Source organism: Pteropus vampyrus, unplaced genomic scaffold (assembly GCF_000151845.1).
Source record: "Pteropus vampyrus isolate Shadow unplaced genomic scaffold, Pvam_2.0 Scaffold15, whole genome shotgun sequence".
Classification (NCBI taxonomy): Eukaryota; Metazoa; Chordata; class Mammalia; order Chiroptera; family Pteropodidae; genus Pteropus; species Pteropus vampyrus.
In genome coordinates, this window is record NW_011888796.1 from 3,885,228 (window position 1) to 3,907,300 (window position 22,073).

Sequence of the window (22,073 nt, forward strand, 5' to 3'; positions counted from 1 at the left end):
TTGTGGCAGTGGAAAGACTGTTTCTTAAAAACCACTTTAATTTTAAAGTCTACACTACACACAGTAAAAATAAAGAGAGGGTAGAGCTCAGCGAACAAATACGAGTCTCATGAACTAAAAATAAAATAAAAATCTACTCTCTCCAAGGTCTTTTACTGTCTCAAATACTTGTTTTCAACCATCAGACATTACTAGTAAGATGCCAACCTCTCACTAGAAATGAAGAAGAAAAAGTAATAAAGTCAAAATGGGAAAATGTGTAAAGTGAGATACCTAAGTTTCCAACCAATCTATCCACTGACAAGTTTTTACTAAATGCCAAAAATGCTCTGCAACGTGCTTGGCACACTGGTAGACATAAGAGAAGGCGAGGACAAGATCTGACCTTGCAAAACTTAGAATCTAATTTGGGAGAAAGAAAAAAAAAACTAACATATTGTATAATCCGGGAAGATTATTAAATCAGTAAGACTGATTATACCTATAATCTTTACTTTATAAGCAGCCTGGAATCCAAATTTTATTCAGGTCAACTGTTTGGAATTCAAAAGCACTTTCCCACAGAAGTAATGCTGTACCAAAAGTTAGGTTCCCAGGGAAATCCAGGGAGTTTTTAAAATTCATATTACACAAGTAGTATAGAATCCAACTATATATAGCAGTGCTTCTGTGGGAAAATATGTCTAGAATTCTACCTTAGGATGCAAGGAACATATCTTCCTGTGCTGCCAGAAATGCGGTGGGATTAGGATACCTTTTGCCAAAACCAGACCATTTGGGAGAATAAGAATTTCCCCCAGTCACTCATGGAGATCCTCAAAGGCTCTACCTGGGCAAAGCCTAAGAGCACGGATTTGGAAGGAAGGGTGAAGTGTGTGGCATCGCCTTTGGGTAAGACCAGATCCTTGGTTTTATTCTGAGAGTCCCACAGGCCTTTTCCTCTATTACAATCTGTTAATTCTGACCCCAAGTCCTCTCCTTTCCTGGTCCGCAGAGGAAGAGAAAGCAGTCTCACAGTTTCCTTCTCATTTCCTGAGGCAAACAGATAGTCCTTGTAATGGCTTTTAGGGTTGATATAAAAAGTAAAGGATACCTGTAATCATTTATAATGTATTTTCCATTTAAACTCTGTACTTCGGTCTCTACTTTCCTTTCAAGAGTACTGCCATCAGAAAATCTTAATTTGTTTAACAATGGTATTGTGGTTGTTTTAAAAACAGAATCCTTATCTTTTAGAGATAACATTCGCAGAAACAGTGATATGTTTGGGATTTGTTTCAAAATAATCCAATGGGGAGATGTGGGAATGGTGAGGTACAAATAAGGTAAATTGAAGCTTAGTAGTGGACGTTAATACACTATTCTGCCTATTTTTGATGTTTAAATTTCCCATAAGACATTTAAAACAAAACAAAATATTACCAATGTTGGGAACCCACCTCAACCCTGAACTACTGCTGGAATAGGGTGGGGATGGGGAAATTAAGTCATAGCAGCTGGGAATGAAGATAGAAGTTCGCAACTATCTATTCACTGGAGTCAGGGCCTGCTGTAGGTACAAGAAGAGCTCTGAAAAGGGAGAAAGCAGTATGGACTGAAGTAGCAAGAACAAGTAGGAGATAGAATTTTAAGTTCAGCTTGAAAGAGGAAGGTTTAGTTGGCTTGAAGGTAGACAAGTTAAGGAAAAAGCATGAATAAGGACAGTGATATGGAAAAAAGCAAGCATACTGCATATGGAGTAGTAGAGGAGTGACGGGATGATGTTTAAGGATGATTAATTGAGGGTAGTGGGTAGGACTACAGTTTGGGGACTGCTGCAATAATTTAGGTTTGAATGGGTTTGGTCCTTGGCAAAAATAAGCAAGAGAAACAAAACAAGAAAAGACGGCAGATAGGGTGTTAGACTTAGAGAAGATTTGCAAGATATGATAGGTTTCAATCGAGACTGAGTGAGCATGTGCTGACTATCTGAGGGACCAAAGCTCATGGGAAAATAGGAAAGGAAACCAGAGATAAAGCAAAGGTGCAGTCAAAATGAAAGAAAGGAAACAGTCTAGTACTACGGACCTCAAGGGAAGGAATGCTTCAAAAAGGCAACAACGGTTAACAAAACCAGAACCAAAAGAGATGTTAAAAGAGGTAAGAACTGAGGCAAGGTCACAGGATTTGGCTATATTATAGGAATCCTAAGAGAGAATAGTTTTAGTAAAGTGAAAATGAAAACCAGTTTGTAGATGGTTAAGAGGAGAATAGGGAGATAAGGGAGAGAAGGTAAAGACCTATTGAAGTAAAGAAACAGAAGAAGGAAAGAGTAGATTAGAGGATGAAACAAAGAGGTAGCTGTGTGACTTGAAAAGATTTTAATTTATTTTTAACAAATAAAAAAATCTCCCTCTACAACAGGAGGGAAAGAAGTCAATGCTACGTGTTGTGTATATAAGGAGAGCAGTGGGAAGTAAGAGAAGGAGAAGCTGGGCCAGCTCAGTGAGAACACTGGAATAAGGAGCATAGATTTTATACTGTAGCTAAAGGCAAGCTATGGACAGACCAATGAAGCAGTCTGAAAGCATCATTTTAAGAAACATAATCTGATGGAAGAATATAGAATATAGGTGGGGGGAAGTGTATGTTGAGAGAGAGAGGACTAGAGGTAGAGAGTCAAGTTTAAGAGTATTTTTTTTTTAAAGAGAATTTCATACTATCTAGGTATTGCGACTACAAGCCATCTTCTTTTACCTTCTTCCCCGTACCCTAGAGTAATTTCTGGGGCAGCTTTGAAAATGGCTGTGTTCAGTCATACAGGAAAATCAGTCAGACTTTGGTCTCATGGCAGTAACATACAATGGCTGAATTAGGGCATAAATAGGCAATCTCAATTTAAGGATTCTAAAAAGCTCACAGGAGCTTCTGGAAAATAGCTATAAGCACTCCTTTTCTCCCATGAAAGGAAAGAGCTGCTCCTCTAAGCCCATGACCTGCTCATTCCCCTATTTGGACACTACTCATTCATTGAGATCTCAATTTTGCCTTAAGTTACATATAAATCATATAAATATCTTTTGAGGCATAATTTTTGGATGCTGAGGAGATGTGGTCAGGATGTCATTTAGATTAACCACAACATATTAGATCAGATTCTGACAGGTGATTAAGTGCTTTCTTCTACATTAAAACAAGAATGTGCAAGAATGGGTATATTAGTTTATAAAATTCTGTTATGGTATATTTTCCTAATTATAATATTACCCAAATTTGAAGGATTAAAAAATATTCCTTTGCCTGTTAAAAGCTCTAACATAATATTCATATCCTATGGGTGAACATGTAGTTCATACTAAATAAGTAACTCAATCTGAAGGCTTGAAAATGGAAGCAGTGAAGGACAGATACAGGTTATAGTGTGTCCTTCTGGTTTCCAGTTTGTCCTAGGCTTTCCTGCAGTTTTCAGCTTTTCTTCCTGACCATTAGATCTATGAATCTTCAGCTACTTTAGCCTACACCGGCCTGTAGAATTCTTCACGTGCTCTCACAATTGTATAAGGACTAATCTCTATAATAAATCCCAATTCTCCATCGTTAAAGTGGTTTAGCTTTTCTCCTCCAACCTTGATACATTCATTTTTTTTATTTTAAGTGACAAAGAACAATGAAATTTCTTACCACAACTGAGACTACAGAGTTGCTCAACTCTATGTGCCTACTAGGGAAAACAAAGATAACCTCCTTATCACAATTTCCATGCCCAGCAAGTATGGCGGCAGTGGGCAGGCCAACACTTAAAGCCAAAAACTATGCAATCACATAACTGGGTGGAGAAAAAAGAGGCACAACAGTAACCTCATAAGAAACTATAATGCACTGTTCTTTAGAAACAAAAATGACAGGACTGAGTTATTATTTGTAAGGCAAACATTCTGATTTCTGATTCTTGTGAAGACAGGTTTGCAATAGATCCACCTACATCTAAAGTGTCTCTCTCTACTTACACAGGCAGAAGAAAGGGATGGTCTCCTTTAAGATTCACTAGTACTTTATTTATGAAAACTACATCTAAATTTTCAAGGTTACTTTTATTATCTCCTCCTACCCACAATAACATATCCATATTTATACATTTACCTGAAATTCATCCATGATACTGAATGTATACTCATGCCTGGCTACTACGTGATGACAATTCTTACACAGATCTGCCAAAAAAGAGAGAGACTTAAATAATTAAGTCTTGGAAGGTATCTAAAGACAGTCAAATTTCTATTCTCAGCATGGTACTGCTTTAAAATAATTATAACTGTCATATTTAACACAGCAGGAAACCCATTATAATATCTACTTTGAAAAGAAATCCAGAATCTGTCACATAGCAACACTACATAATTAAGAGCCTGAACTCAGAGACTTAATGTACATATGTTAATTCCCATTGAAATCTCTCTATGGTAATCAATTAACAGGTAATCAATTAACAGATACATGTGTTTTTAAACTAGTTGGACCTATCTAACCATGTAAAAGCTCGTATTCTCAGGAATGATTTAAACTGTGCTACTATAACCAATCACAAATAAACAACCAATGCTAGACGGTAAAGTAAAGTTCATGGTAACAAAAGACTAGAAAAAATATTATGATAATAACTATGATTTATTCAGTGTTTACAGTATGCCAGATACTGATTTAAATTCTTTTTATTGGTTTATTCCCTTAATCTTCTCAAAAACTCAAATGGGCAGATACAATTATTAGCATCTTTTTAGGGATAAGGAAACAAATGCATACTGTGGTTAAGTGACTAGGAAGGCTACTGAGTTAGGAAGGGTCGGAATCAGAATTCAAACCCAAGCATTCTGGCTCCAGAGCCTTTACTCTTAACTACTATTACCTACCTGAAATGAAATAGAGTTTATTTTTATTTTTAAATTTTTAGTATTTTTTAATTAATTTTTTAAATGGTGACATTGGTTAACGAAATCCAGTAAGTGAAATGAAATAGAGTTTAAAGGGTTATATCTAAAAGAAAGAAAAAGGTTCTTTTAATTTAGAACATTTTTTGATAGTCTGACTCTATTCTAAAGGCTTAGTGTCTCTCATACCCCTCTTGCAAAATATTATTATTTGCACATTTATTCCTCATGTATTCAGGACATACCAAAGAATCAGGAGATAAGCCAAAAGGAGATGTGAACAGTTTAAATATCTGTCACAATATCTGGGGACTAAAGTGTATATGTACACTTTAATTTACTCATAGAAATTCTTAGTATCAACCTTAGAACTGATTTATTTTTATTATACATAGTTTGTTTGGTTTTCCAGTGAGGATGAGGAGCCGCATATGAAGGTAGTATATTTACAGCAGGAAAAAAAAAACAATAGACTAACGGTGAGATAGGAGACAACAAAAACTGTGAAAGCAGAAACAAGACTAAAATACCATGGCATCCAGGGCCACTTAATATTGGGGCACACAGCCCTCAACATTTTAATAGCTATTGGAGAACATCCAACAAGTGCTTTGCTTTGATTAAAAAACAAAACAAAAACAAAAACAAAAAACTCTAATAGAGTATAATTTACAGACAATAAAATCCACATGTTGTAAGAGTCACATAGATGACCCTAAAGTTTTTTTAAAAAGTCCCTATATCTTGTTTCAGAAGTCATAAAGGATTTAAAACAAATGAAAAAAAACAAAAAACAAAAAACGGGTGCCTGAATCATAAGCTTGAGTTATCTCTGAGTCACTTAAGTAGAATATCTGATGCTAGGTAAATGAGGTGTTATAATTTCCTCTTAAAAACCTAATTGGCAACTATGTGTTGCAATATAATATTGCAATAGGCCTCATAATACTTTGCACAATATTACCAACTTCCAAAAGCCATACCAGCTAACAGACTTGCATGAGAAAAGGTCTACTTACGATCATAGGTAACTATTTCTTCTCCATCTTCCTCTTTCAAAGATTTGTTTGTGATCAGCATAAAATCCCGCTTATTGCACACTGCACATCCTGTAAAGTTCAGCAGGAAAGATCCATTCTCCAGGCAGATGTTACCCTAAAATATTAAAATAGGAATTTAATTTTCTTTTCTTTCAAAATCCTTGGTGAAAATGATTATTAGAGACTTAAAATTTCTAAAGGCAAAAAACATGGCCAGAATTTGCTTGAAGGCTATACCAAGTAACTTTTGAAATTACCAGGTTTCCTCAAGAAGTGTTATTCATGGTAAATAAAACTGAAGCATTCGTAGACCTGTAAGTCTCTGAGGACTCCAACTGTGTATGAGAGAGAGGACTAAATGCATATAGATATTTAGAAACAATTTAATAAAGCTTTAATAAAATATGAAAAGGAAAAATTAGATAAACCAAATGGCCAATAATATATAAGAAGGTATCATACTATAAAAGTAGAGTTAAAATTCAGTCAAAATGGAAACACTAAGCCAATGATAAAAATGATCTTATATGATGTAATGCTCAGTTGACTGTTAAAATAGTGTTTTTCTGAAGCCTTAAAAATACCACAAAATAAACAAAAATAAACCCTCAGCTCTATAGATGTCAGTCCTTAAGGATATGTGTGATTTAGGCAGAGAAGGTAAGCTCTGCAATTCATCAGACACTGTGGCATTAAGAATAGAAAGGGTGTTGCTTCATCACTAAGAAACTGTCAACAACTTACGGTCCTGGCTCAAAGGAGGTCTTTGCTAAAGGCTTACTAATAATTCTTCAGAACTAAAAGTCACTTCATAAACAATCTACTTCAATCTCACTTCTGAACAACAAACTTAGAGTATTTTTAACAGTGTAAGTAAAAACCATCCAAATCAGCATTTCTCCAACACAGCTATGTGCCTCATACTGTGCAAAGTACAGTGGAAAATCTGAAGATGAGTCATGTTTCTGCCTTCAAGGCGCTTATAAAGTATCAGGGGAAGGAATACCCACCTGAAGTGATGTCACAGTGTAGCCTTCCTGGATTCCCAGCACAATTAACCACTCCCTTCTTAGTGGTTCCTCAAAGGAGCCATGTATTAAGGAAGAGATTAATTCTGGTGGTGGGAAATCAAGTTAACTATATAGTTTAAAGATACAAAATCATAGATACATTGACTTAACTACTAAATGGGAGGAAAGAAGGCTTGGGATTAAAGTATAAATTTCCAGCTAGTAAGAACACAAGCTTTGCTTTGATTAAAAAAAAAAAACAACAACAACAAAACCTCTACTGTGGGATAATTTACATACTATAAAATCCACATATTTTAAGGGTATAGGAAATGACTTTTATTAAACATATATGCCAATGTAAACGCTACCCAAATCAAGATATAAAAATTTCTATCTTCTCAGGAAGTTCCTTCATGCTTTGCAATCTATCTCTAACTCCTCTCTCACCTCAGGTACCCACCCACTGATCTGATTTTTTTCTCTAGCGATTAGTTTTGCCTATTCTAAAATTTTATATAAACACAATCATATACATTATATTCTTTTGCATCCAGCTTCTTCTGCGCAATATAACGTTCATGTTAATCACCTGTGTTGTTGCATGTAGTTCATTGCTTTTAACTGTCAAATATTAATCCATTGCATGATTTCTCCATTGAAAGAAATGTGGGTTCTTTTCAGTTTAGGGCTAATATGAATAAAGTGGTGATGAATATTCATGTATAAGTCTTGTGTGGACACACTTCTTTCTCTTGGGTAAATTACTAGAAGTAGAATTGTTGAGTCATACAGTAAAAATATGGCATATATAAACTTTATAAGAAACTGCCATATGGTTTTCCAAAGTTTTCCATTTTCTATTCCCACCAGCAATGTGAGTTCCAGTTGCTCCACATCTTCAATACTAGGTTTCTTTTCCTTTAACCATTCTAATGATGTAATATGGTATCTTATTGTAGTTTCAACTTGCATTTCTCTGATGACTAACAAAGATGAGCATTTTTTCATGGTGCCTATTCATACGTCTTCTTTTGCAAAGTGTCTATTGAAGTCTTTTGCCCATTTTTTAAAAGTTAGGTTTATCTTCTTATTGAAATGTTATTATTGAGCTATGAGTTCTTTATACATCTTAGATATAAATCCTTTGTCAGATATATGTATTACAAATATTTCCTCCCTGTCATTGGTTTGTCATTTCGTACGTCTTTTCAAGAGCAGTTTTGATTTTTATGAAGTCCAATTTATCAAATATTTTTTCTTTCATTATTTTTGCTTATCTTCTAAGACATCTTTGATTATCCCAAGGTTACAAAGGTTTTCCCCTGTTTTCTTCTAGAAATTTTAAAGTTTTAACTTGTTGGTTTAGGTTTGTGATCTATTTTGAAATAATTTTTGTACATGATATGAAAGATCAAGTTTCATTTATTTTCATATGAGTATTCAGTTGTTCCAGCAACATTTATTAAAAAGACTATCCTTTCCACATTGAATTACATTGGCACCTTTGTGGAAAACTCAAATGACCATATATACATGGGTCTACTTTTGACTATTTTGTTCCCTTTATTAATGTCTATCTTTGCACTAATATCACACTCTCTTGACTATTGTAGCTTTATAGTAAGTCTTTAAAACAGGTAGTACTATAACTTGGCTAGTCTAAGGTTCTTTTTATTTACATACAAATTTTAGAATCCACTTAGAAGCTTTTACAAAAAAGCCTGCTGGGGTTTGAATTGGAACTGCCTTGAATCTATAAAAGCTGAGTGCCAAGAGTTCCAAGAAATTAAGGAATGAGAAACAGCCTTAAGAGAATAAGGCTCTAAATATCAATTTCAAGTAAACAGAACTTTGAACAAGACCGTACCCATAAGCACAGGCACCTTATACAGTGTGGCCTAACCTCTGTAATCTTTCCTTATAAGTAGGCAGAATGTAAACTCTAAGGTAACACCGTGAGAAGAGATCTATGTATCTGTTGTGAGGTAAGGAAATTAATACTTAAAATGGCAAAATTCCAGTTCAGTATATAAGAAACTGATGGGGCTTGCTATAAGGGTTCTGTTTCTATAAACTTTCATCAGTGAGATGTGGCTCTTTTATTAGATGAGGTGAGATTATTAACAACCAAATTTGAGAAAGCAAATTAAAGCACACGATGTTCAGGGAAGCTTTTGAGGCTCCCATATAGGAGAAAAAAAGAATGAAATCTAAATAAATTCCACAGTCATAATAGAAGCTATAACAGCTTCAAGAAGACAGGAAAAAAATGTCAAACATTAAATAGTCTTAGAAAATGTAATGAGATAAAACCCGGTTGAGGATCTACAAAGGTCTACAAGTATGCAAAAAGAAACGGTTGAATACTATGATGGTATGACAGTATATTATAATAAAATCTTATAAATTTGAGAAAGCTGTAACCATTTTGATAAGAATCGAACCAATTCAATTTGCTTTTTTCACAAAACTAATATTTCAGATGGTACAACTTAATAGTATATGTTTCATCAGGAAATGTTTAAAATTAAAAATGGAGAATATAGTTTTTAAAGAACCAAGTTTTAGTTTTCCTGATTTCCTCTACTGTTTTTCTATTTTCTATTTCATTAATTTATAAATAATTTTTACTATTTCCTTTCTTCTGCCTGCTTTGGGTTTAGTTTGCTCTTGTTTTTCCAATATTTAGTGGAAGATTAAGTTATCAATTCAAGACTGTTCATTTTTAATACAGGTGTTTAAAAATGCAGAGCATTATTTTTAAAGCATTCATTTACAAACAATTGTTTTACTAATTCTGTATCAGACTCAGCATTTAATTAAGTATGATTTAATGTTAAGCATCAATTTGAATACCTGAACTTTGGTAGCTAAGTTCTAAGTGATGTATATATACATGTAATTTCTAATTTAAAGATATCACTAATTCATGCTGATCATTTCCCTCTGATTGATCTAAAGTAATGATGTATTTCTCTATTGCTGCTATGTTACTAAAAAGTTTAAAGCTGAGACTTGAAATATATGAAATATGGGTTTCATTTCCAGTTGAATGTGGAAAATATTTTATTACAATTTTGTGCCTAATCAGTAATTTTAGAAAATGCAGTAGATTTCTAGTTCTAATTGTTTTGCTAAATGCTTTCCTGAAAGAAAAAAAATTTTTTGGTTCACAATTAAGAAAATTTGGGTTCAGAAAATTAATATGGTTAATTTCCAATTTGATTCATGCTTGAGTTCAAGTTCTCAGTGTAATATTACAAGCAAGTAGGCCAGAGATGTTAGGAATTCATTACTATGTATTTCTAATCTATGAAAAATATCTACCACAAAACTCCAGAAAATTTTATGAAACCAAAGATAAATATTTATTACCTACTCATTCTGCACTTAGAGCTTCCCAACATGCTAATCAAGTGCATTTTTTGAATGAGTGGACTATACTTGCTACCACCATCTTATTACCCTTTCCTTTGCTAAGTTCAAGCAAAGTGCCTTCTGCTCTTACTGCCCTTAAAAATATCTCATGACTTTAAAAAACCCCAGAGTTGGAAGGATCCTTGAGGTTTCAAATAGTCAGTTAGTCTCTACTAAACAACGGGAAGAGTTCAATTCTTTTAAAGATTATCTATTCCATCTGTGAAAATCTGTTAGTTCTTTATTCTGATTCAAAGCCCATAACACCCACCCACCAATTATTTCTAAATCTGCACAGAAAAGTTTAATTCTTCCTCATGACAGCCCTTTAATTATTTTAGAACATAATAAAATTGGAGAAAAGTGCTTACGAAAGGTACTATCCTGGTTTTCCAATCACCTCAATCTTTTTCTCCACTCTTCTACCTATACTTTATTTTCACTTCTTAATTTATTCTTTGAAGCTCAGTCCTTGCTTCTGCTTGATTCTCTACATTCTTTAGAAAACAAATTCTTTCTATTTGACACCTTTATTTAGTTGACTCATCTGTTTGAATCTTACACCCAAACTGCAATGTTATGTTTTCATTTGACTCCTTGGATGTTACATTCTCAACCTCAAATGAAATATGATAGAAATAACCTGAACATTTGACCCCCAACTTTGGTAAATTTCCCCAGTGGGCTAGACAAAAAACCTTGAGATCATCTATAGCTCTCTCCTTCTTTCCTCCTACATTAAACTGGTTTGAGTCCTGTTAATCCTTTCTTTGAAATGAGGTCTTCATTATCTCATGCATACACTACTGTTGCCATGGCTCCCCAAATGCTCCGTGGGGCTCTCCTTTTGCATTTCCCCCATTCCAGCATTTCAACATACAGCCGTAAGATTCATTTTCCTAAGAAACAGATTTTAGAATTTCCTTATACAATTTTGCTTGACAGTTACCCAAAGCCTAAAGTGTAAAATCTAAATTTCTCAATATATTTTTTAAGTATTTTGATTAGCTCAACTCTCAAGAATCCAGCCTAATTTAACACTCTCCACTGTAAACATCTCCCTCATGGTCCTTATAATGTGCAGCATTCATTACCAAATTCATGAAAGTCTCTTTTTAAACTTTAAAAAAATGTGTAAAACAGAAAAGTATGTGAAACATAAATGTAGAGCATAATGCCTCTACCTATTAGGTATCGGTAGTACCCCCAAATGAGACAATCAAAAATGTTTCCAGATATTGCCAAATGTCCCCTTGTGAGGTAAAACTGCTCCTAGTTCATAATCACTGCTCCAAGTTCATAATCACTGCTCCAATTCATTCATTTTCATTACTCATTCACCCACGGTGTCCCATTCTATGACTCAATCATACTTTTCCAGTCTACTAGTACAAACAATGTTGGTATGAACATGCTCATACATCTCCAGGAATATATGTACATAGGTTTATTTCTCTAGAATGGGAATTGCTGGGTCATTCAGTATGTAATCACCTTTAACCTTATTTGATAATGCTAAATCTCTTTTCAAAGCGGTTATACCATATGAGTTTTTAATGTTGTTATATATCTTTCCTAAAACACTAAGTATTATTCAAACTATTGAGACAGAAACAACTGTAGAGATTTCCTACCTCCCACCCAATACAGGAATCTTTGTTCTTGTTATTTCCCCTCAACCTTCAGCTCCTCCTTTCCTTCTTTTCTACCCTCGTCACAACTAACCTTCAGGTCTCAACTGAATTCCCACTTTCTTTTGGGAGAACAGAGCTATACCCTATTGCTCTGCCCTTTCTCTAAACTTGAATATCATTTGTGGCCTCTACTACTCATTTCTGGTTAATCACATACTCCACTAAAATGTCAGATCTTAGGCAGCATGGAATCTGCTTTTTATTGTTTCTTTGGTATTTCTTTCTGGCCTTGAAAGTAACCTAGCTACACACATATAAATGTTCAATAAGCATAACTTGAATGAATAAGAGTAAACAAGCTTCGCAACCTCCTGAGCTTGAGAGGAACAGAGATTTAAAAGAAAGTAACAGCCAGGAAACCTAAATTCTAGTCTTGGCTCTCATACTACTACAATGTAAACTTGGGCAAGCGATTTCTCCTTTCTGGGCATTGGTTTCTTCATTTGCAAAATTGGGTTAGAACAGATGACCTCAAAGGTCCCATGCAGCGACCTTTGTTGTCCCCTGGTCCTAAAGAGAAGTGGGGTGACGGCTGATGTCAGCCACAAGGGCGGGGCCCAGAGGCAACAGATTGCTACAGGCCGCCCCCGCTGTCAAGCGCCTAAATACAGCTACCGGGTCATTTTTGTATTAGGTAGAACCGCTGAGTCCGCCCTGGGCCCAGCCTCACAGGGAAGGCAGGCCGAGGGCACTAGAGGCCTCAAGAGCCAGCCACAGGCTAAGGGAGCAAGAAGTTCTCGACGCTCACTCGCTCACCCGGTTGGGATACTCCTTCTCCACACAGTCCCCACACATTGCGACGTCGGTAACTGGAAAAGTGCTCCACTGCTTCCGGGAAGACGAAACCTCGCGAGAGCTAACAGACGGTTGTGCATGCGCCCTAAATACTCGACCCTAGACTAGTCTTGGCACGCAGTCGAAGTCTCCGCCCCTTAGCAACTGTTGTTAGGGAAGGGCTTGGTCTCTTAGGCAACAACGGTGAGCAACCAGTAAGACTTCTGAAACCTTCTGGGACAGAGATAGGGACCGTAGACCATATGGTGGCAAGGGCAAAGGGATCTTGGACTGGAGCAAAGTTTTAATAGGCACCTTCCTAAGCATAGGCTGACAGAATGTATGGCAAGTCACAATACGCAAGAAAGGTAATAGTTTCTCACGTTCAACTTTGTTTCAACCTTTCACCTGCCTTTGCATATCTAAAGCTGAAATTATAATTTAAATATTTTTCCTTAACTATTTCTTAGGGCAGTGAGAATGATAGAGCAGATCTTGGCAGGTGAATAAGCAATAACTGAAGTGTTTGTAGCTTTGCAGAGAATCTCCTAAAAAGAACACGTAAAATGTTAAAATAAATGATCATCCCAGAGCCCTCTGGAGAACATAGCGATGGGAAATGTATTTTTATCTCTCTACTGTCACATAAGCACCTCAGTGGCAGGCGAACACTACATAAATAGAAAATGGTCAGGTCAATTATCCCTGCATCATTTCCCAATCCTGTGGAGCTCAAAATGCTTGTGATTGGTGCCCCGCTTCTTCCTTAATAACCATTTCAAAGCAAGCCAGTTTAATTGGGCTTGCTAATATAGGAATTCTATCTCTGCTGGAGTGCTGTAAATTGTAATCCTTAGTATTTCAGCCACTAGTAAGGATCTGCCACAGTTACTAAAGTCACAATGTGCTAAGAAGCACTGCAGGAACTAGTGCCTTCCATTAGTATAACATTTTCAACTTAGTGTTCTCAGTTCAATTTCTAATTTTATGTTTTTATTACCCTGTAAGATTAGTAATGTGAACCCCAGCAGCTCTATCTGCCAAGAAGGCCTCCTTCTGGTAATGGGCCCAAATTCATAACCAGAGCCTCGCAGCTGACAGAGGCCTCTCACACACTGTACAATTCAGGGAAAAGCCACAAACTGATCTGACAGCCTCCTGCACTGTGCTCCTGCCACCTGAGTCAACCCTTATAAGGGAGTTCTTGGTATCCTATTTCCATCAATGGACTAAGACCTGGCCCTTCCCATTGGAACTACACAACTATATCCTCATTTGCATCTATCTATACAAACCAATCAGAGCTGCTCTATGATGATCAATCAAAACGCACAATTTTAACCAACCAGGACAGTGTCATTTGGACCAATCAGAACTGCACTATTTGGATTCTTTATTTGCATAAAATGGACCAATCGGGAACCAAGGTGGGAACTTTGTCAAAGGTGGCCTCACCTTATTCTCAGTAGAGCACTTTTAGTTTCTACCGAGGCTGTTTCCCTGGTTTGTCAGCTGTTCGCCTGAATAAAGCCTCTCCTTTTCTGCACCTCAGACTGGGAACTTTCGTTGACAGTAAGAAAAGTGTGTCTCCTCTTTTCAGATGAGGAAATCAAGAAAATAAGCTGTTAAAGGTCTTGTCCATGGTAACAAAACTACTCAGTAATCAGTGAGGTCTAGGACTTGGTTCCAACTCTGGGCTCAACTTCTTTTTAATACAGTACCTAGTAACCACATATGGCTATAATGCTCTTTTAATGTGGCAAATTTGAACTGAGATGTCTTATAAGTACATCCTGGACACTTAGATTTAAAACACTTAGTATGGAAAAAAAAGTAAAACATTTCTTAGTAATTTTTTTATGTATGACATGTTGAAATAATTGGGTTAAATAAAAATGTTATTAAAATTAATTTCATTTGTTTCCTTTTATAATCTGGCTACTAGAAAATTTATAGTAGCTTGCATTATATTTCTACTGGACAATGCTGGTCTATACAATTCTCTTTCTTGATTCATTTTTAAATGTGTTCTGTTTTTAAAGCCCGATGCTGACTTTTAATGTTACTAACCATTGTATCTATTTTATTCAATTCTATAGACATTTGTTGAGTGCCTTTGCTGTGCAAATAACTATGTGGACAACAGAAAGATAAAAAAGACATTGTCCTTTCCTACTCTCCAGTTATTCACAATAGAGTCTGAGAGATAAAATGAGCACAAATGCCTATAATCACTGGAAGCTTGTGGTTTTAGAACACAAAATAGGGAGACTACTGCCAGATATCTGGGGGATTGAGAAAGAGCAATTTAGGCCTTGAAAAATGCATAGGCTTTCAAAAAGCCGAGAGTTTAGCATAGGAATTTCAGATGGACCATACCAAAGAGTTGAGATTTTGTCCTGCAGGTGATAGTCACTGAAAGTTTGAGCAGGAAAGTGATATCAGAGTTGTGGTTTAGGAAGATTATTTTAGCAGCATTGATTGAAACTGAAAGAAATTGGACATGCAAAAGGCAGACACTAACACGAACCACAAGAGGGAGAGGTATAGCTTTCTGCCTCTTCACTAATAGAAAACATACATGATAAAAATAAATAAATATTTATGCTGCAGTCAAAGATCTCAATGACTAGGTTCTTTGGAATGAATTGATTTTATGTTCTGAAGCATGAAAGACAAGCCACATATTTACTGACATCTTTTTACCTTTCCAGAATAATATGGTACCTTGTTATTAAAAATGAGCAAGTGGATAAAAAAGTCTTCTTTTTCCTAGGCACAAAATTTCAGGAGCTAATGGTCATTCACCCAATGAAGTTCCACATTCAAATCTAACCACGTTCAGAGAAGAGAGTTAGCAAATGAGACCGTCAGGAGGAGGTGGACAGGACCAGAAATCGAAGTGTGATTATGGTAATAAGACTATAGAAGTCTCTGAAGTTGACTGGTGGAAGAAAGGAAAAGAGGCTACAAAGCAGAAGGAAATTAGCACCCCAAAAGAATGACCAAATAGTGGTAAAATATAAGCAAAAAAAATTCCAAAAAACTTTTCTAGGTAATTATGTAAATTAAAGTTTATAGGAACCATTCAAGGATTACTTTCTAATAAAATGTTCTCTTTAATAAACATGTGATATCAATAATATATATCAAATATACCCACGTGTTGCAGTTTATGCATGAAATGATCTCTTGGTAAAAGGAATCCTTTTAGGTAGCTCTAAATGTTAAATTATATATGGTTCAATTATATATGCTAAACTACATTCCTGGGACAAGATTAAAGTTTTCCTTTAAGAGTACAGTTTGAATCTCCTTCTAACACCCTCTTCCTAGTACCTTTTTTCTTTTGTCTTTTATAATGCCCAAAGCCAAGAGGCTGGAAGGACGCAGTGCTGAGCATACCTATCCTTCACCCTTCATTTAAAAGAGTGAGGAAGAACCCCAGAGCCTTTACGGTAGTACTGTCAGACCAATTTTACAGACAGAGAGAAACTCATTTCAAAGCAGGAGCTCATCTACTGGGTGAAGGTATGTGTCATTCTTTTTGTTGTGTCAAGGGAGATGTGAAGTAGGAGTGGTTGCCTTTACCTGGTATCACCTGCCTGGAATAGATGAATGAATGAGTAGCAATTCTGGGTTAACACTGTGAACACAAGTGAGCCTAGCTGAAGGGGTCAGGATCAGGTTTTTGTTTGTTTGTTTGTTGTTGTTGTTGTTGTTAGTTCAATGGCCAAGTTGGATTTCTTCCCATATTAGATTCTGTTACTCATAGTTCTTCAGATTATAAACTCGAGCTTTCAAACACTTGGCATTTAAAAGCAAGGGGATAGCTACTGTTTCTCTTTGATTCTGTTTTCTTCAACTCTCCTCACTTTCTTTTCACATATAGACGATCATTTCCATATACAATTTTCATGTTATGTCAAATCTCTGATGTAGCAGCCTTTGGGGAAATATCTCTCAAATTATCCATAGATTGGGAAGAATTTAATAATCGAAATGTAACTAGGTTTTAAATATGCTTTTATTTTATTTATTCTATTCTATTCTATTCTATTCTATTCTATTCTATTCTATTCTATTCTATTCTATTCTATTCTATTCTATTTTATTTTATTTTTTCTAATGTGTGCCCCCCAGGATATAGTAAGACTCAGAGCAGACTTTTGTTCTCTGCCACCTATATCAACTCTGAGAGGTGAAGGAGTTTGGAATTTTCAGAGAAGCTGAGGGAGTGAGGACAGAGAAGTCAAAAGTTTCCAGTTTTGTCCTGAAAATTGGCCAGCAGAGGGAGGGTTTACTTCAAGGTAATTTAGACACAAAATACATAGGAATCAAGAAGCTTGGGCAATCTTGAAAAGAGTAGTTTTGATTTGTAATGGAGAAGGGTACATAGAAGCTGCAAGGAATATTTGGGAAATAACATAGCGATTTAAAGTTAAGATTTTAGATGCTGGTCCTAATTGTATCGTAATAATAATATCGGGCTTAAAACATTTTTTTAAACCAAAACTCCTCCTAAAAAAGAGAGATGTTGCTCATTGGCTAGAATTCAATTTTCTCATCTGTAAAATAATGACAATAATAAATATATCTACCCCACACAGTTGTTTTATAAAACAATACAAAAATGTTTTAGATTATGAGTATATACACATGACTCAAAGGCGCTAAGAAAAATAACTCTGGCCATAGCATGAAGTCCAAGGTAGAAGGGAGGATAATAAACGAGGAAAAGGGGATTGGTAATGACCAATGGTCTGTCCAATGTGTGAATCTGTGTCTAGCTGAATTGGGTAATGCGAGACTGGTAGTTTAACGAATTTGTACAAGGTGGTTTGTGTGCACTTGAAAAAACTGAGTATGCATGTCGTGTTGGAGAGGACACTGTGGGCAAAGAGCTGTGTTAGGGAGGGAAACCGCAGATGTGGAGAGAGCTACAAGCCAGGCTGCTCCAGGAAGCAGAGTTGGAACCCAGAGACACAAAGAAGCAGAGGATCCCAATCACAGATTTCCAACCCCACTTCTGGTTCCTTATACTTCTTTCTCTTGACAAAATTGTCTTTGAGAGGTAATAAGAAAGTACATACCAAAGTTTGAGAGAACTGAGGTATGTTATTAAGCAACTGTTGAAGACAGTGTCAAGAATATAACACTTATAATAACTCTCATTATGTCACTGCTTTAAAAGCTCCAGGATTCCCCTCTGCTTTCAGGATAAAGACCAAGTTTCTTACTAGAGCATTCAAAGCCTTTTACAATTTGGCCCCAGTCTGCTTCTCTTACCTCATGCCCTGCTGTTCTTCACTTCTCCCGTTCTCCTGTCCTTTTCCTCATACATTACCTATTTGTAGTCTAACCAAACTTCTCATGTCCCTAACCATACCAAATTCCTCCAAGTCTTCTTTGTAGCTTTTTGTATGCTGTTCCCTCTGCCCAGAATGGTCCTTTTTCTGCCCGTTGAAGTCATATTCAGTCTCTCAGACATGGTTCTAACATTGCCTCTTCCATGAAGACCAGATATTAGTTTCCTATTCTAAACTCCCATAAGAACACTTTATTCATTCCCCCTATTATGGAATGCACAGTCACCACTTGCCTGGGAACTTCTTGGAATGATGCTTGTTTCCCCGCTTTTAGCATTTAATGCCTGACACACAGTGGGCACTCATTACTGGTTTTTTTTGTTTGTTGTTTATTTGTTTTTGATTGATTACAAAAGCTGAACACAGTTTCACCCATCCCACCACCTTACCACAACCAAGTTCCATGGCCAGACACAGATATCATTCTACCTATCTCATTTAGACTTCACCCTGTGTTCTCCAGGTCATTATTTTCAGAGATATTAATATTTGAGAAGGAAAACAAAATTTGGGGGAGAGAAGGAGTTTTGGTTTAAAAATTGTTTTAAGCCTAATGTCTTCCAATTACTCACCAAGAATTTGTTGCTAAGTCATGTCTTCATGCTGTGCCGACCAAAAGGAAGATTCTGTCTAAGGCATGGATGACTCAACAAGGAGAACAATGTGCTCTAATATCATTCAATTTAACACCTCATTGCTCTCTAGGAAATGATCTGTAAACTTAGAGTTCAGTTTGTCACCTCATTCCTGGAAGTTTAGCAATATCTGCCTGGCTTTAATTGGTTCTATAAACTATTTCATCTTTTTTTCTTTTTTATATAATTGGATCCATGATGGTTTGTCAATTTGGGTTGAAGTAGATGACTCTTTTACCAGTGTAGATTCTTAGTCCTCTCTCACCAATTCGGTTAATATTTGAGATGCCTACATCAGAGAGCTTTTTATTACAAAATTTACAATAGTGCTCAAAATGTAAATATACCCAGAAGAAGTAATCTGCTATTATTAAAGCTCAGGAATTCAATTTGATTCAATTCATACAATGTTTGGAGCTCCTGCTTCATGCCTGTTTTCAAGTAGCTTACAACCTGAGAGGAAAGAAAAAAACCAGTGATCACAATATAGTGTAATAACTGCTCTTAGGGATGCTAGTGGGGCCCAAAAAAAGAGCAGGCATCTCAGCCTGGGAGAGGTTGGAGAGAGGAGGCACACATGGTGGCAGCAAAGGTTTTCCAAAAGAGTCCATTCTTCAGCAGATTTGTGAATGTTAGGGGATGTCCATTCTTCAGCAGATTTGTGAATGTTAGGGGGAACCACAGGTGCAAAAGTACAGAGGGATAGGAAAACGAGTTTGGAAGCCTGGTCCATAGAGTAGGTAGCCTATATCTAAGTAATGTCCAGCTCTTTCACGTGAGGGATAAAGTTTCAACTCTTAAGTCAGGTGAGACTGACTTCATAATTATGCCTGACACAGCCTGATGGAAGTTACCATGTAATGCATTTAAAATTGCTCAGGCTTCTTCCTAATATATATCAGCATCACATTTTCCATCAAAGTGGTTGTGAGGAGACATACAGACGTGGATTCACATCTCAGCTCCGTCACTTATCAGCTGTGACACATAGGGCAAGTTACTTCTCTGTGCCTTTTTCCTCATTTGCAAAATGAGAACATACCTACCTCTTCACATTACTATGAGAATAAAAGAAGAATATCTACTTAGCACAGGGTCCAATATATGTATTAAGTATTTTATAAATGTTAGCTATGTTGATGAAAATGAGTCCAGAGAATCTAATAAAGATATAAGGATAAATGGTTGGTAGTCAAGGGATGGTAATTAACTGCAGCTCCCGAGAATCCCAGAGGTAGCACTCTCAAGAAGTTATCTAATATACTCTTCTGCATCTAAGAAGAAAAATGCTTAAATCAGCAGTATTAGACCCTGCCTGCCACCAAGGGCCCTAAATATATCTGAGGGAAGATGGGGTGGAAGAGAGAACAAAATAAAATCACAAGCAGGAAGAAGGGAATGAGAGATAAGGGGGAAAGGAAGCAGAATGACCAGATGAAGGGGATAAGAAATAGACCACAGCAGCACATCTGACATTAGTTGCTTATTCCTGGCTTAAATCTTGCAAAGCAGATGGTGACTTTATTTGAGATAAAAAGAACCAAATGAAAGATTTGAGAACTCCAAGAGGTCACATGTCTAGCACTCCCAGAGAGGTCTAGGTATAAGAAGATTTTAAGTAGAAGGAAGAAGAACATCTCTGAGAATGTTTGGGAGCTCTTTCTAAGAATCTCTTCATCAAACTCTGAAGAAAATGAGAATCTTCAGATGGACCGTTGTGTTTATTAAGACTGCTGATGTCAGGAGGGGCTCAGAGACTGCTACTTGATAGAACCAGAAACATTAGGCCAAAGGTTTACACATGAAATCTCTCTGAGAAACAAATTTTGGAGGAGTCATTAAAGGCAAACTTCCGTATATGGTTCCATGTAAAAAATAGATGTATGCTGCCTACACATACGCAAGTCACCTGTTTGGCTGGAGGGATTTTAGTAAGACCTAAACCATCAGTAATTGGAACAAAATGGTTTTCTTCCAGGAGCTTTCGACATCCACTCACATCCCCATTTGATTTTAACCTAACGCTCTTTAGTAACATGGCTCTCTATTAAGTATTTACTCCTGAGAAATGATTGTCCTAATTCTTTCTTTCCTACGTCTTTCATTTTTTCAGTCTATTTTTGGAGCCTGAGCTATCATTACTGCATGCTGTCTTTTTCTGTAGTTAGGCCTTCTTCCCTCTCCTCCTCTGGTTACTGGTAGGTTAGCAGGGATAATGCTGAACCAGAGCCAGATGGTAATTAAGCAAAATAAGTCAAGCAAATCAAAACATCCAAATATTTGGTATCAGGTTAGTTAGCCACAGCAGCACTTTCTTAGATGCAGTTTTATTTTGATGTGTTACATAAGCCCTCTGGTTGTAGCTGTCAGCTTTCTTCCATGAGGTGTCATGAAAGAGCAATGGAAAGGGGATGCTGTCATGATGTAGCACCGCAGAACCATGTGCCAGAGGCCATGACCCAGCCCTTACCTGAAACTCGAGGAAATTTTTTGATGTCAATATCTCTTTCTAGGAACATAGGGAATTTTGTCTTCTTACCAGAGTAGTTGGGTGATTTTACTGTTTTTAAAAGTTTACTCCTAACCTAGGTTTCATTTCTAAATAACAGTAAAGACACTGTCATCATGAACAAACAATTTTTAGTGTATATCATATGTAAGATGCTGGCCAGGCACCAGGTTAACAAAGAGGCAGAACACATAATTTGTATTCAGTATTTATTGTTCAGAGGAAATAAGGCATGTATATTTAAATACATACATACATTTTAACAAACAAACAAATGAAAACTGCCACATAATACATACTGAGTGTCAAAAGAGTAATTATTAGCATATTATTAGCTGATCATATGCCCCAGTTTGTCCCGGATAGTCCCAGTTTATGCCTGCTATTCCAGACTAATTATGCCCTCTTTAATTCTCAAACATCATAGTTTGGATGATAAATTATATGGTCATTTTATTTACGGATCAGCGTTCTAGGAATTAAGGGGAGGGAGTGATTATCAATGGCTAGAGCAGTTGGTAGAACTTGCATTGGGCCTTGAGTTTGGGCAGAAGCAAGAGGAGAGCATTCTACAGGAGAATATCAAGAACGAAGGTACCAAAATGGGAGTGGGAATAAAGACAGCCATGGCACAGTTTCAGGGGACGCTATTCACATTATGTTCCCTGTGAATGGTGCTCTCTGGATTGTGCAACTTCTGGCTCTAGGGGTATGCCAT

At 36.4% G+C, this 22,073-nt stretch overlaps 1 protein-coding gene across 1 annotated transcript in view; it reads right to left on the reverse strand.

Annotated features, from left to right (window-relative positions):
- The window catches only part of CHURC1 (churchill domain containing 1), a 21,827-nt gene extending 8,849 nt beyond the window's left edge, over positions 1 to 12,978 (reverse strand). The window contains exons 1-3 of the mRNA XM_023527034.1: positions 12,825 to 12,978; positions 5,924 to 6,059; positions 4,120 to 4,190 (exon numbers count right to left, since the gene is read on the reverse strand). Coding sequence (XP_023382802.1) covers positions 4,120 to 4,190; positions 5,924 to 6,059; positions 12,825 to 12,863 — 246 coding nt within the window. The 5' untranslated portion in view covers positions 12,864 to 12,978. The remainder of the gene's footprint in view (positions 1 to 4,119; positions 4,191 to 5,923; positions 6,060 to 12,824) is intronic.
- Between the last annotated feature and the right edge of the window lie 9,095 nt (positions 12,979 to 22,073).